Source organism: Aptenodytes patagonicus, unplaced genomic scaffold, assembly GCF_965638725.1.
Source record: "Aptenodytes patagonicus unplaced genomic scaffold, bAptPat1.pri.cur scaffold_227, whole genome shotgun sequence".
In the NCBI taxonomy this organism is placed as follows: Eukaryota; Metazoa; Chordata; class Aves; order Sphenisciformes; family Spheniscidae; genus Aptenodytes; species Aptenodytes patagonicus.
In genome coordinates, this window is record NW_027472160.1 from 1 (window position 1) to 15,426 (window position 15,426).

General features: G+C 50.4%; 1 protein-coding gene across 1 annotated transcript in view; it reads left to right on the forward strand.

Annotated features, from left to right (window-relative positions):
• Window positions 1-8,947: 8,947 nt before the first annotated feature.
• The window catches only part of LOC143173754 (ubiquitin carboxyl-terminal hydrolase 36-like), a gene marked incomplete at its 3' end in the record, with an annotated part of 62,346 nt that continues 55,867 nt past the window's right edge, over window positions 8,948-15,426 (forward strand). The window contains 3 exon segments of the mRNA XM_076363906.1: window positions 8,948-8,963; window positions 9,569-9,773; window positions 10,219-10,334. Coding sequence (XP_076220021.1) covers window positions 8,948-8,963; window positions 9,569-9,773; window positions 10,219-10,334 — 337 coding nt within the window.

A 15,426-nucleotide genomic window follows, 5' to 3' on the forward strand; every position in this document is an offset into this window, starting at 1 on the left:
CGCTCACAAGTCTATGGGGCCAGATGGGATCCACCCGAGAGTGCTGAGGGAGCTGGTGGAGGTGCTCGCCAAGCCACTCTCCATCATTTATCAGCAGTCCTGGTTAACAGGGGAGGTCCCGGATAACTGGAGGCTTGCCAATGTGACGCCCATCTACAAGAAGGGCCGGAAGGAGGATCCGGGAAACTACAGGCCTGTCAGCCTGACCTTGGTGCTGGGGAAGATGATGGAGCGGTTCATCTTGAGGGTGCTCACAAGGCATGAGTGGGACAACCAGGGGATCCGGCCTAGCCAGCACAGGTTCATGAAAGGCATGTCCTGCTTGACCAACCTGATCTTCTTCTATGACCAGGTGACCCGCCTAGTAGATGAGGGAAAGGCTGCGGATGTGGTCTACCTGGACTTCAGTAAGGCCTTTGACACTGTCTCCCACAGCATTCTCCTAGAGAAGCTGGTGGCTCACGGCTTAGACAGGTATACTCTGCGCTGGGTAAAAAACTGGCTGGACGGCTGGGCCCAGAGAGTTGTGGTCAATGGAGTTACATCCAGTTGGCGGCCGGTTACAAGCAGTGTTCCCCAGGGCTCAGTTTTGGGGCCGGTCTTGTTTAATATCTTTATCAATGATCTGGATGAGGGGATTGAGTGCACCCTCAGTAAGTTTGCAGATGACACCAAGTTGGGCGGGAGTGTTGATCTGCTCGAGGGTAGGAAGGCTCTGCAGAGGGACCTGGACAGGCTGGATCGATGGGCCGAGGCCAACTGTATGAGATTCAACAAGGCCAAGTGCCGGGTCCTGCACTTCAGCCACAACAACCCCATGCAACGCTACAGGCTTGGGGAAGAGTGGCTGGAAAGCTGCCTGGCGGAAAAGGACCTGGGTGTGCTGGTCGACAGCCGGCTGAACATGAGCCGGCAGTGTGCCCAGGCGGCCAAGAAGGCCAATGGCATCCTGGCCTGTATCAGAAAGAGTGTGGCCAGCAGGAGTAGGGAAGTGATTGTGCCCCTGTACTCGACACTGGTGAGGCCACACCTCGAATACTGTGTTCAGTTTTGGGCCCCTCACTACAAGAAGGACGTCGAGGTGCTGGAGCGTGTCCAGAGAAGGGCAACGAGGCTGGTGAGGGGTCTGGAGAACAAGTCTTATGAGGAGCGGCTGAGGGAACTGGGCTTGTTTAGCCTGGAGTAAAGGAGGCTCAGGGGAGACGTCATCGCTCTCTACAACTACCTGAAAGTAGGTTGTAGTGAGGTGGGTGTTGGTCTCTTCTCCCAAGTAACAGGCGATAGGACGAGAGGAAATGGCCTCAAGTTGCGGCAGGGGAGGTTTAGATTGGATGTAAGGAAAAATTTCTTTACTGAAAGAGTGGTTAAACATTGGAACAGGCTGCCCAGGGAAGTGGTTGAGTCCCCATCCCTGGAGGTATTTAGAAGACGTGTAGATGAGGCTCTTAGGGACATGGTTTAGTGGGTGGTGGTGTTGGGTCGATGGTTGGACTCGACGATCTTCGAGGTCTTTTCCAACCTCAATGATTCTATGATTCTATGATTCTATTCTATGATTCTATGACATGCACTGCGGCCACTCCAACCCCGGCAACAGGCCCTGCGGCACTCAGACCCCGGCGACATGCACTGCAGCTACTCAGACTCCGGCAACAGGCCCTGCGGCCACTCAGACCCCGGCAACATGCACTGCGGCCACTCCAACCCCGGCAACAGGCCCTGAGGCCACTCAGACTCCGGTGACATGCACTGCGGCCACTCAGACCCCAGCGACACACCCTGTGGCTGAACCAAAGAACCAGCCTGTGCTGGTATCAGTCGCCCCTGTACACAAGAAGAAATCTTGGAAGCGGAAGTCGGCTCGTTTAGTAAGGGAGGAAGAAGCTTCTTCTAAAAATGGGCTGGAGGAAGAAGTGTACGAGACAGATGACCCTAGAGAAGGGCCATCACGAGAACAGCAGGAGGAGAGCCAGCCGCTGATTGGGGAGGAAGAAGAGGAAGAACTCATAAACGACGCAGTGACCACCTGATCTCTATCCCTGAGTGATCTGTGAGATATACGAAAAGATTTCAGCCGCCGTCCAGGTGAGCATATTGTCACCTGGCTGCTCCGATGCTGGGATAATGGGGCCAGTAGCCTGGAATTAGAGGGTAGGGAAGCCAAGCAGCTGGGATCCCTTTCTAGGGAAGGGGGCATTGAGAAGGCAATTGGAAAAGGGACACGTATCCTCAGCCTTTGGAGGCGACTCTTGTCAAGCGTGAAGGAAAGGTAACACTTCAAGGAAGATGTCATATGTTGCCCAAGCAAGTGGGCCACCATGGAGAAGGGTATCCAGTTTCTGAGAGAATTAGCTGTGCTGGAGGTGATTTATGATGACCTGAACAATGAACAACTATCCAAAGATCCAGACGAAGTCAAGTGCACACAACCCATGTGGCGGAAGTTTATAAGGAGCGCACCATCTTCATATGCCAATTCATTAGCAGTGATAACCTGGAAAGATGGAGAGGAAGAAACAGTGGATGAATTGGCTAGTCAACTCCGGCAATATGAGGAAAGTCTCTCTTCCTCCCTCGTCTCGGCTGTGGAAAAACTGTCCCGGGAGATCCAGCAACTCAGAGAGGATAGGTCCTACTCCTCACCTGTACAGACCAGTATCTCGGCTATTAGAAGTAAGCGTTCTTTTGCTCAAGAGAGAGAATATAAAGGGTACACACCACAGGGCACCCTATGGTTTTATCTGCGTGACCACGGAGAGGACATGAGGAAGTGGGATGGGAAACCTACTGCCGCCCTAGGGGCACGGGTACGCGAATTGCAAGGGAAAACAATCACAGAAAGAGGTTCTTCCAGGAAAATTGCTGCTCCAGTTTCCAGCGGGCAGTTCCCCAGAGAGAGTAGAAGGGCTGATCTTACTCCTGATCTTAATGAAGAAACTTGACTTGTACGTACAAGAAATGAGAAATGAGTACTGTGATGAGGATTAGAGGGGCCCTGCCTCCAGCCAGGGGGAGGAAAGGGACAACCGGGTTTACTGGACTGTGTGGATTCGGTGGCCTGGCACATCAGACCCACAGAAGTATAAGGCTCTAGTAGACACTGGTGCACAGTGTACCCTAATGCCATCAAGCTATATAGGGGCAGAACCCATCTGTATTTCTGGGGTGACGGGGAGATCCCAACAGCTATCTGTATTGGAAGCCGAAATGAGTCTAACTGGGAATGGGTGGCAAAAGCACCCCATTGTGACTGGCCCAGAGGCTCCGTGCATCCTTGGCATAGACTACCTCAGGAGAGGGTATTTCAAGGACCCAAAAGGGTACCGGTGGGCTTTTGGTATAGCTGCCTTGGAGATGGAGGAAATTAAACAGCTGTCCACCTTGCCTGGTCTTTCGGAGGACCCCTCTGTTGTGGGGTTGCTGAAGGTCAAAGACCAACAAGTGCCAATCGCTACCACCACGGTGCACCGGCGGCAATAGCGCACCAACCGAGACTCCTTGATTCCCATTCATGAGCTGATTCGTTGACTGGAGAGCCAAGGAGTGATCAGTAAGACTCGTTCACCCTTTAACAGTCCCATATGGCCAGTGCGGAAGTCTAATGGAGAGTGGAGACTGACAGTAGACTATCGTGGCCTAAATGAAGTCACGCCGCCGCTGAGTGCTGCTGTGCCGGACATGCTAGAACTTCACTACGAACTGGAGTCAAAGGCAGCCAAGTGGTATGCCACAGTTGATATTGCTAATGCGTTTTTCTCAATCCCTTTGGCAGCGGAGTGCAGGCCACAATTTGCTTTCACTTGGAGGGGCGTCCAGTACACCTGGAACCGACTGCCCCAGGGGTGGAAACACAGCCCCACCATTTGCCATGGACTGATCCAGACTGCACTGGAACAGGGTGGAGCTCCAGAACACCTGCAATGCATTGATGATATCATCGTGTGGGGCAACACAGCAGGAGAAGTTTTTGAAAAAGGGAAGGAAATAGTCCAAATCCTGCTGAAGGCCGGTTTTGCCATAAAACAAAGTAAGGTCAAGGGACCTGCACAGGAGATCCAGTTTTTAGGAATAAAATGGCAAGATGGACGTCGTCAGATCCCAATGGATGTGATCAACAAAATAACAGCCATGTCTCCACCAACTAGCAAAAAGGAAACACAAGCTTTCTTAGGCGTCGTGGGTTTTTGGAGAATGCACATTCCAAATTACAGTCTGATTGTAAACCCTCTCTATCAAGTGACCCGAAAGAAGAACGATTTCAAATGGGGCCCTGAGCAACGACAAGCTTTTGAACAAATTAAACGGGAGATAGTTCACGCAGTAGCCCTGGGGCCAGTCCGGGCAGGACAAGATGTAACAAATGTGCTCTACACCACAGCCAGGGAGAATGGCCCTACCTGGAGCCTCTGGCAGAAAGCACCTGGGGAGACTCGAGGTCGACCCCTAGGGTTTTGGAGTCAGGGATACAGAGGATCCGAGGCCTGCTATACTCCAACTGCAAAAGAGATATTAGCAGCATATGAAGGGGTTCGAGCTGCTTCGGAAGTGATCGGCACTGAAGCACAGCTCCTCCTGGCACCCCGACTGCCAGTGCTAGGCTGGATGTTCAGAGGGAGGGTCCCCTGTACACATCATGCAACTGATGCTACGTGGAGTAAGTGGGTCACACTGATCACACAACAGGCTCGAATAGGAAACCCCAGTCGCCCAGGAATCCTGGAAGTGATCATGGACTGGCCAGAGGGCAAAGATTTTGGAATATCGCCAGAGGAGGAGGTGACGCGTGCTGAGGAGGCCCCAATGTATAATGAACTACCAGAAAATGAGAAGCAATATGCCCTGTTCACTGATGGGTCCTGTCGTCTTGTGGGAAAGCGTCGGAAGAGGAGGGCTGCTGTGTGGAGTCCTATGCGACAAGTTGTAGAAACTGCTGAAGGAGAAGGTGAATCGAGCCAATTTGCAGAAGTAAAGGCCATCCAGCTGGCTTTAGACATTGCTGACCGAGAAAAGTGGCCAGTGCTCTATCTCTATACTGACTCATGGATGGTGGCAAATGCCCTGTGGGGGTGGTTGCAGCAATGGAAGCGGAGCAACTGGCAGCGCAGAGGCAAACCCATCTGGGCTGCCGCATTGTGGCAAGATATTGCTGCCCGGGTGGAGAACCTGGTTGTAAAAGTCTGTCACGTAGATGCTCACGTACCCACGAGTCGGGCCACTGAAGAACATCAAAACAACCAGCAGGTGGATCAGGCTGCTAAGACTGAAGTGGCTCAGGTGGATCTGGACTGGCAACATAAGGGTGAATTATTTCTAGCTCGGTGGGCCCATGACACCTCAGGTCACCAAGGAAGAGATGCAACATACAGATGGGCTCGTGATCGAGGGGTGGACTTGACCATGGACACTATAGCACAGGTTATCCATGAATGTGAAACATGCGCTGCAATCAAGCAAGCCAAGCGGTTAAAGCCCCTCTGGTATGGAGGACGATGGCTGAAATATAAATATGGGGAGGCCTGGCAGATCGATTATATCACACTCCCACAAACCCGCCAAGGCAAGCGCCACGTGCTTACAATGGTGGAGGCAACCACCGGATGGCTGGAAACATATCCCGTGCCCCATGCCACTGCCCAGAACACTATCCTGGGCCTTGAAAAGCAAGTCCTATGGCGACATGGCACCCCAGAAAGAATTGAGTCAGACAACGGGACTCATTTCCAAAACAACCTCATAGACACCTGGGCCAAAGAGCACGGCATTGAGTGGGTGTATCACATCCCCTGTCATGCACCAGCCTCCGGGAAAATCGAGCAATACAATGGACTGTTAAAGACTACACTGAGAGCAATGGGTGGCGGGACATTCAAACATTGGGATACGCATTTAGCAAAGGCCACCTGGTTAGTCAACACGAGGGGATCTGCCAATCGAGCAGGCCCTGCCCCGTCAGAATTTTTACGTACTGTAGATGGGAATAAAGTTCCTGTAGTGCACATAAAAAATATGTTGGGGAAAACAGTCTGGGTTATTCCTGCTTCGGGCAAAGGCAAACCCATCTGTGGGATTGCTTTTGCTCAAGGACCTGGGTGCACTTGGTGGATAATGCGGAAGGATGGGGAAGTCCGATGTGTACCTCAAGGGGATTTGATTTTGGGTGAGAATAGCCAATGATCTGAATTATGTGATGTTAAGTACTAATTATAGTTATAAAAGTTATACTAATAATACACAGATATACTAATCATACTAATAATATTATATGCCATACTAATGTTATTACAATAAGAATCACCCAGACTAATGAAGAATAACTTCAGTGAAACCAAGGAAAGCACAGTGATGATGGTACCAGAACTGACTTCAACATGAAACAATCCAACACCACATACCATCTCCATTTTTCCTGCCCTGGAAGATTATTATGACAGATGGAGCCCGAAGTCATGGACTAAATGAACTCACCGAACGTTTTAGAGGGATGGCCCACAGACTAAGGGAATGATATCTCTGTGTGTGTGTGTGTCTATATATATATATAAAAAAAAAAAGGGGGTGGTGATTAATGAAAATGTACTGGAAAATATGACACTTGAGCATGACGCAGATGGTATAGAATAAGGGGTGGATATTGTCCTGGTTTTGGCAGGGATAGAGTTAATTTCCTTTCTAGTAGCTGGTACAGTGTTTTGGATTTAGGATGAGAACAAAGTTGATGACGCACCCACGTTTTAGCTGTTGCTAGGTAATGCTTACACTAGCCAAGGACTTTTTCGTTTTCCATGCTCTACCGACTGAGAAGGCTGGAGGTGCACAAGAAGCTGGGAGGGGGCACAGCTAAACTGGCCAAAGGGACATTCCATACCATGTGATGTCATGCTCAGTACATAAACTGGGGAAAGCTGGCTGGGGGGGGGCACTGCTTGGGGAATGGCTGGGCATCGGTCAGCGGGTGGTGAGCAATTGTACTGCGCATCACTTGCTTTGTGTATTATTATTGTTATTACATAATTATTACTATTTTATTCCAATTATTAAACTGTTTTTATCTCAACCCACGAGTTTTTCTCACTTGTGCTCTTCCAATTCTCTCCCCCATCCCACCGGGGAGGGGGTGTGCGTGTGTGAGAGAGCGGCTGGGTGGTGCTTAGTTGCCAACTGAGGTTAAACCACAGCACACGCTCTGGTCAGATCTGTTGTTATCTCAACCCTTCGTGCCCCACATTGGGTGCCAAAAGGACTGTTGAGGTTTAACCTGACTGGCAGCTAAACACCACACAGCCATTTGCTCACTCCCCCCTGCCCCCCAATGGGATGGGGGAGAGAATCGGGGGGAAAAAAAAGTTAAATAGGACAGAAAAGGAAGGGAAAACAAAGGAAGTGATGCACAATGCAATTGCTCACCACCCGCCGACTGATGCTCAGCCAGTTCCCAAGCAGCAGTCACCGCCCTGCAGCTAACTCCCCCCAGTTTATATACTGAGCATGACATCATATGGTATGGAATGTCCCTTTGGCCAGTTTGGGTCAACTGTCCCGGCTGTGCCCCCTCCCAGCTTCTCGCTGGCAGGGCATGGGAAGCTGAAAAGTCTTTGACTAGTGTAAGCACTACTTAGCGACAACTAAAACATCAGCATGTTATCAACATTATTCTCATACTAAATCCAAAACACAGCACTTTACCAGCTACTAGGAAGAAAATTAACTCTATCCCAGCCGAAACCAGGACATATACGAGTCTCACGGACACAGTCCCATACCTGCGAAGAGTGGAAGAGAAACCCCCAGCAACCTGAATGTGCCAGCCAAAGCTGTGAACAGGCATGCTTACAGCCCTGGGCAGGATTTTATTCATCCCACTGGTGCGGTTCAGGGAAGAGGTGGGAGCTCTGCTGGCAGACAAACAGCCCTTCGCCAGCAGCACGTGGGGAAGCCCAGTGGCTGCTGGTGTGTGGGAGGTGCCCGGGACGTGGCAGCCATGTGGCCTCAAGGGGACCCGTCCCCGTGTGGGCCCGTGTTACAAAGGGGCAGTGATGCAGCACCCACCTGGCACTTCTGACCTCACCTGGCCAGGACTTGGGATCCTGAAAAGTGGGCCAGCGAAAGCTAGTTGGGCTGAGCTGGCCTTCGGGATAACTCGGCTCCTTCCTTTGCTACTTGCGTGCCTACTTTTTTCCAACCATTTATCATTTACTGCCCACTTCTCCTCAACTTCCATCCTCTTTCAAAGGTAATTCTGATTTGACTTTCCGGACAGATCATAGAGTAGGTAGATACAGGATAATTGTATAGGCTGATCTATACCTTCTGAGCTGTAGGCTAAGCTATGACACCTTTATAGTCTGGTCAGGGCTATGGGTAGAGTTCCTATTTGCTAATTCTTACTTCTTTACCATATCCTAGGATAGGTAAGTAGAGGGGCAGCAATGTAGTCTGAGGCATTGGGCTCAGCCTAGGATGACAAGAGGCCCATTCTGATTGATGCGGTAGAAAGGGAGACAGAAAAGGAGGATGGCAAAGGCAGCCACTAAAGTAGCAGCCAAATGCCTGTCACTCCTGCACACAAGGTGGGAAAGCGTGGGCTGGAGAGCCAGAGGCCCCTGCTGCTAACGCTAGCCACAGGTCAGCAGCAGGTCCTCTTCAGAGAAGGTGACATGCAATGCAGTCTTTCAAAAGGGCCTTGGTAATTGCTGTCAGTTGGAGTCCTGTGGCAGGGACAGTAGGGCCATCAGCCTGCAGCTCTGCAGCAGTTCCAAGTACCACTGAAACACTTTTGATGGTGGATGCTGTTCTGTGGGTAGCATTTAGGGGTTTTTTTAATCATTTTGTTGAGCTACAATTATTTCTTTGCCATCAGGTGACGGGACTGGCGCTGATCTTCTTTTTCTGGAGCGCATCCTGACATCCAAAGCTGTCCCCTCTGTTCCTGAGAGGAGCAATTGCCACAATGGGGAGCGACTCCTGTGAGTAACAGCTTCACCAGCAGGCTTGGACTTTGTGAATCCCCAAAGGCAACGGATGTGGCTGGTGCTCCATCCCTGAATGTTGATGCGCTGACAACCTAGAGTGAATCCTGGGGCATTTCCTGATAGCAGCCAGACTTACCCAGGTGTTTTCGATTAGACACAGGAAAACGCATTTTGTCACTCCTCTGCCACTATGTACAAGACTTGGAAAGATGACGTTGCTCGTAGAAAGATCTGACATCAGTAGGGTTACCTTCTGTGCTAGGTACTTGCTTGTTTTCATCAAGTTACAGTCAGGAAAAGGGAAGACTTGACCTGATAATCCAATTCATGACTCCAGGTGGAAAGGAAGGTAGCCCAAGGCACAGAAATCAGAATGTGGGTTTGCTGGACTTTCATCAAAGTAAGCAGGGGAACAGACTATTTTCCAAAACTGTTTCTTGACCAGTAAATGTCAATGGCAGTGTTAGGCTTCCCCCGATGTTTCTGTGGTGGAGGTTAGAGCTGGTTCTTCTGGGTGCTCCTGTAGAGAACTCGACTTTTAAATACGCTTTTGTGCAACAATATCGTCTCATCTCTTTTCAAATGTCATTTCCCTGCAGTCATTGCCAAGGGAATGGCTCCTCCACAAAGGATCCTCTTTCCCCCAGAGAAGATTTGCATGGACTGGCAGCAAAGACAGAGAGCTGGAGCGGGACTCCACAACCTGGGCAATACGTGCTTCTTCAACTCCGTCCTGCAGTGCCTGACGTACACACCCCCTCTGGCCAACTACCTGCTCTCTCGGGAGCGCAGCCAGTCATGTGAGTACTTTTATGAACATCTCCTTGTAAATCTGTTGGGCACTTCCCAAGGATTCCCAGAACCTGGAATTTGATTTAGGAGAAAAGCAGCCCTTCTTTGTCAGCCCCCCGACTTGGTGTTCTTTGACACTCAAGCCTAGAAACCTCTTGTCCTATCTAGGTGTGTTCATCTTCAGAAAGGCACTGCTTTCTAGCTCCGGGTCTCAGTCCCCATTCCTGCAAGTTAAACTCTCTTTGCTTATTGCGCAGAAATCTTCTGTCAGTTAAGCACCCCTCTGAAGAAAGTTTTCTATGCACTAAAATGTCGTGGGCTTGCTGGGACATTGGCACTTTGGGAGAAGAAGAGCGGAGACTGTTCTTACAACTTCAAGATCTCCATTAGGTTTCCCATTGCTATGGATATTTTGCTAACCTGAGAAGCTTGCTTCCCTCCCTCCCTCCCTCTTCAGGTCATCATCACAGAAGCCTTTCTGCATGATGTGCGTAATGGAAGCGCACATTAACAAGGTCCTGCATTCCTCAGCCAGTGCCATCCAGCCTAGGGCTGTCGTCAATGTCCTCACACGTAAGTCATTTCAGGTGCTTTTACATGTTTTCTTCCCTTCTTGTAGGGGAGAACAACTAACCTCTTCTTTCGTAGGAATAGGAGAACATTTCCAGCTTGGCATGCAGGAAGATGCCCATGAGTTCTTACACTATACTGTCGATGCCATGCAGTGAGCTTGTCTGAGTGGAAGCAGAAAGTAAGCACAAGCAAATTACCTTTTCAATGTTCCCGAGCCCTTTGGAGTCCTTGATGTACTCCCATCAAGGAAACCCTACGCCCAGGGTTTTCAGACAAAGCAAAACTCTTGGAGGAGATAACTCTCTGCCCTACTTCTGAGCCATAATTACCATTTATTTCCAGCTTGGATATCTCTTCTCAAGCAACTACCATTGTCCGTCAAATATTTGGGGGCTTTCTGAGATCCAGAGGTACTTTTCCATTACTATTGCTCTCCTTGGAATTGTCTGTGCCCTTCTGTCTGCCTGTGATAAACAGCTGATCGCGTGACTGGCATAGTATCTATGGAGGACATAAACTGGTACAGTCAGTCGACTTCCCTTATCGCTGAGCATTTTGATTTCCCTCCTAGTGACGTGCTTGAGCTGCAGAGCGGTTTCCGATTCCTATGAGGCCTTCCTGGACATCCCTTTGGGTGTAAAAGTAAGAGGGTTTGTAACTGTGATTCAAGACGTCCCAAGGCCCCTGTAGCTTTCCACAATGAACACAGGTGGTGTAAAAACATATACCGCAAGCAAAAGAGAGCTTGGTGGTGGGTGGGAACTGTCATGGACTGTGTCCTTCTGGGGAGGCCATGGCAGTGGTCTCCCTGTAGGTGCTGGCTTTAAGCTGGACGAGCACGCATTATCCTCTCTCCACCCTTGACATATGCTCATCCTTCTTCCCTTTGCCCTCCCTCAACACCTGTCTGGCTCTGAGGCTGATGGGTTGTATTGTTTTCATTATTGATGACCCTGCACACCATCGGTAGCTGAACTGTGCGGTGCCACAGAGAAGTAGCTCTTGAGAGCCCCGGGAATCCCTGGGAAATGAGGGAAATGTTCAGCACAATACCGTCTTTCTGCCTCCTTCTGGACCCTGCTTGTGGGTTCACAGTGGGTCTCCTCAGCCTCAGGTACCTGGGCCGCCTTCTTGTCAGCTCCTGGCAAGTGTTTGGGCGAGGGTGTTTCCCTGAGCTCAGTGCTTTCCTTTCTCAACCTCCAGGCAGCCTCATCTGTCACCGCAGCTCTGGAGGACTTTGTGAAACCCGAGCAGCTGGATGGAGAAAACTGCTTTAAATGTAGCAAGTAAGATGATTACCAATGACATACTAATACTAGAACCTGTGTGAAGGTGCTGCATGTCATTGAGCATGTCATCTTTTCCCATAGGTTTAATGCACAATAATGACATGCAGCTTTTTTTTTTTTTTAATATGGCCTTATGGTACTGAATAGCCTTAAAATAGCGTAAGGATGTGTGAGACATGAAAGTTTGTCTGGCCTTCTGGCGGGAAAAAGGGGTGCATTTAAGGGTACATTTGGCTCTGTGCTTGGTTTCAAGATGTGACAAGATGGTTGCCACCTCCAAGAGGTTTACAATCCATCATGTGCCCAAGGTTCTTACGGTGTATCTGAAAAGGTCTGAAGATTTCACTGGCAGGAAGATCAGCAAGGTGTGTACACAATTGGAGTGCAACTTTCTCTTCCCGGAGCAGGAGATTTCCCAAAGCAGTACGCTCTTTCACAAGCTGTTCATGTTAGGTTTTTTGTGTTGCCTTCCACGGAGATGAGAGTTCCTGTGGGAAGACAAGCATGTACTCTGCTCTAACAGAGCTGCTTTGGCTGAGAAGAGTTTCCTGCCACCCAAACCATTACATGTTGAAAGCTATTTCATGTAGTATTTCAGGATCATTTCTGAGCCCTCTTGGTCTCTCCGTAGGTGGTGGAGTATCCTGAGTACTTGGATCTTCGGCCATACACATCTCAGACAGCTGGAGAACCGCTCCTCTATGCCTTATATGCTGTCCTGGTACATAGCGGTGGCAGCTGTGATGCAGGACACTATTTCTGCTACACAAAGGTAAAGAGCAACTTCCTTCCTAGCAGGGGAAAAATGTGTGCTGGTGTCCTGGTTTCGGCAGGGATAGAGTTAATTTCCTTTCTAGTAGCTGGTACAGTGTTTTGGATTTAGGATGAGAACAAAGTTGATAACACACCGGTGTTTTAGTTGTTGCTAGGTAATGCTTACACTAGCCAAGGACTTTTCAGCTTCCCATGCTCTACTGACTGAGGAGGCTGGAGGTGCACAAGAAGCTGGGAGGGGGCACAGCCAAACTGGCCAAAGGGACATTCCATACCATGTGACGTCATGCTCAGTACATAAACTGGGAAAAGCTGGCCGGGGGGGCCGCTGCTCGGGGACTGGCTGGGCATCGGTCAGCGGGTGGTGAGCAATTGTGCTGTGCATCACTTGTTTTGTGTATTATTATTATTATTATCATATTATTATTATCATTTTATTTCAATTATTAAACTGTTTTTATCTCAACCCACGAGTCTTTCTAACTTGTGCTCTTCCAATTCTCTCCCCCATCCCACCGGGTGGGGGGGAGTGAGCGAGCGGCTGCGTGGTGCTTAATTGCTGACTGAGATTAAACCACGACAGTCCTTTTTGGCGCCCAACGTGGGGCACGAAGGGTTTGAGATAATAACAGATTAACTGGAGTGTATTAAGGAACTTATATCTGTTAATAGTTGAGGGTCACAATGTTGGTTTCTCTGTTCTCGATATTGATTTGTATAATCTGCATCGCGCTCTTTTTCCTGCTGTACATGTTAAAGATTGGTGTTGGGTTTTGCAGTTTGCTGTGGTCTGCAGTGAATAGTAATGTCTCGCTTGTGAGGTTTGTTTTTAGAACATTGACCTTGACGTTTCTGTGGTATGTAAACTTCGCAATGAAGCCGTTACTGTACCATGGATACCATATCGTGGAGACAACTAGCAATTGCAGTAACTTTTCTGAGAGTTTTTTTACGGAGGAAATACAGAATGGCAGTGTCACTACCTTCTTCTATGATGTTTCCTCCTTCATTACAGTAATTTTTCAGTATTTTGAGCATCCTTGGGCAGTTAAGATACTTCTATTAATACTTCTTGGGAATATTGTTTCGGTTTTGTCTAAAGTTGGTAAGCAATTTAAGAATATCATCCAGAGATCTGCCCCAAGGCTGAATAATTATGAGTGGCAGGGTGTGTGGGACAAGATGGGCAAGTACCTAGGCCAATGGGCACCCCCAGTGTTTTGGAACTTCACCCCTGAGCAAGTGCAGAATCCTGAAAAGTTAGTAGAATATTTGGAAAAAGTATGCTGTCACCCTGGCAACTCTAGAGAGATGCAACTCATTGCAACGTGCTGGGGCCTGGCCCATGCCTACCGAGCCCTGTTCAACACCATTCAGTACCCTCAAAGGGAAGAGAAGGTCTCTGGCTCTGACAGTAAAACGACACGCACTGCGGCCACTCAGACCCGGGCAACAGGCCGTGCAGCCACTCAAACCCGGGCAACACGCACTACGGCCACTCCAACCCCGGCGACAGGCTCTGCGGCCACTCAGACCCCGGCGACAGGCCCTGTGGCCACTCCAACCCTGGCGACAGGCCCTGCGGCCACTCCAACCCTGGCGACATGCACTGCGGCCACTCCAACCCCGGCGACAGGCCCTGCGGCCACTCCAACCCCGGCGACATGCACTGCGGCCACTCCAACCCCGGCGACAGGCTCTGCGGCCACTCAGTCCCCGGCGACAGGCCCTGCGGCCACTCAGACCCCGGCGACAGGCCCTGCGGCCACTCCAACCCCGGCGACATGCACTGCGGCCACTCCAACCCCGGCAACAGGCCCTGCGGCCACTCAGACTCCGGTGACATGCACTTGCACTGCGGCCACTCCAACCCCGGCGACATGCACTGCGGCCACTCCAACCCCGGCGACATGCACTGCGGCCACTCCAACCCCGGCAACAGGCCCTGCGGCCACTCAGACTCCGGTGACATGCACTTGCACTGCGGCCACTCCAACCCCGGCGACATGCACTGCGGCCACTCCAACCCCAGCGACATGCACTGCGGCCACTCCAACCCCGGCAACAGGCCCTGCGGCCACTCAGACTCCAGTGACATGCACTTGCACTGCGGCCACTCCAACCCCAGCAACACGCCCTGTGGCTGAACCAAAGAACGAGCCTGTGCCAGTATCAGTCGCCCCTGTACACAAGAAGAAATCTTGGAAGCGGAAGTCAGCTCGTTTAGTAAGGGAGGAAGAAGCTTCTTCTAAAAGGGAACCGGAGGAAGAAGTATACGAGACAGATGACCCTAGAGAAGGACCATCACGAGAACGGGAGGAGGAAAGCCGGCCGCTGATCGGGGAGGAGGAAGAGGAAGAACTCATAAACGAGACAGTGACCACCCGATCTCTATCCCTGAGTGAGCTGCGAGATATACGAAAAGATTTCAGCCGCCGTCCAGGTGAGCATATTGTCACCTGGCTGCTCCGATGCTGGGATAATGGGGCCAGTAGCCTGGAATTAGAGGGTAGGGAAGCCAAGCAGCTGGGATCCCTTTCTAGGGAAGGGGGCATTGACAAAGCAATTGGAAAAGGGACACGTATCCTCAGCCTTTGGAGGCGACTCCTGTCAAGCGTGAAGGAAAGGTATCCCTTTAAGGAAGATGTCATATGTCGCCCAAGCAAGTGGGCCACCATGGAGAAGGGTATCCAGTTTCTGAGAGAATTAGCTGTGCTGGAGGTGATTTATGATGACCTGAACAATGAACAACTATCCAAAGATCCAGACGAAGTCAAGTGCACACGACCCATGTGGCGGAAGTTTATAAGGAGCGCACCATCGTCATACGCCAATTCATTGGCAGTGATAACCTGGAAAGATGGAGAGGAACAAACAGTGGATGAATTGGCTAGTCAACTCCGGCAATACGAGGAAAGTCTTTCTTCCTCCATCGTCTCGGCTGTGGAGAAACTGTCCGAAAAACTGTCCCGGGAGATCCAGCAACTCAGAGAGGATAGGTCCTACTCCTCACCTGTACGGACCAGTAT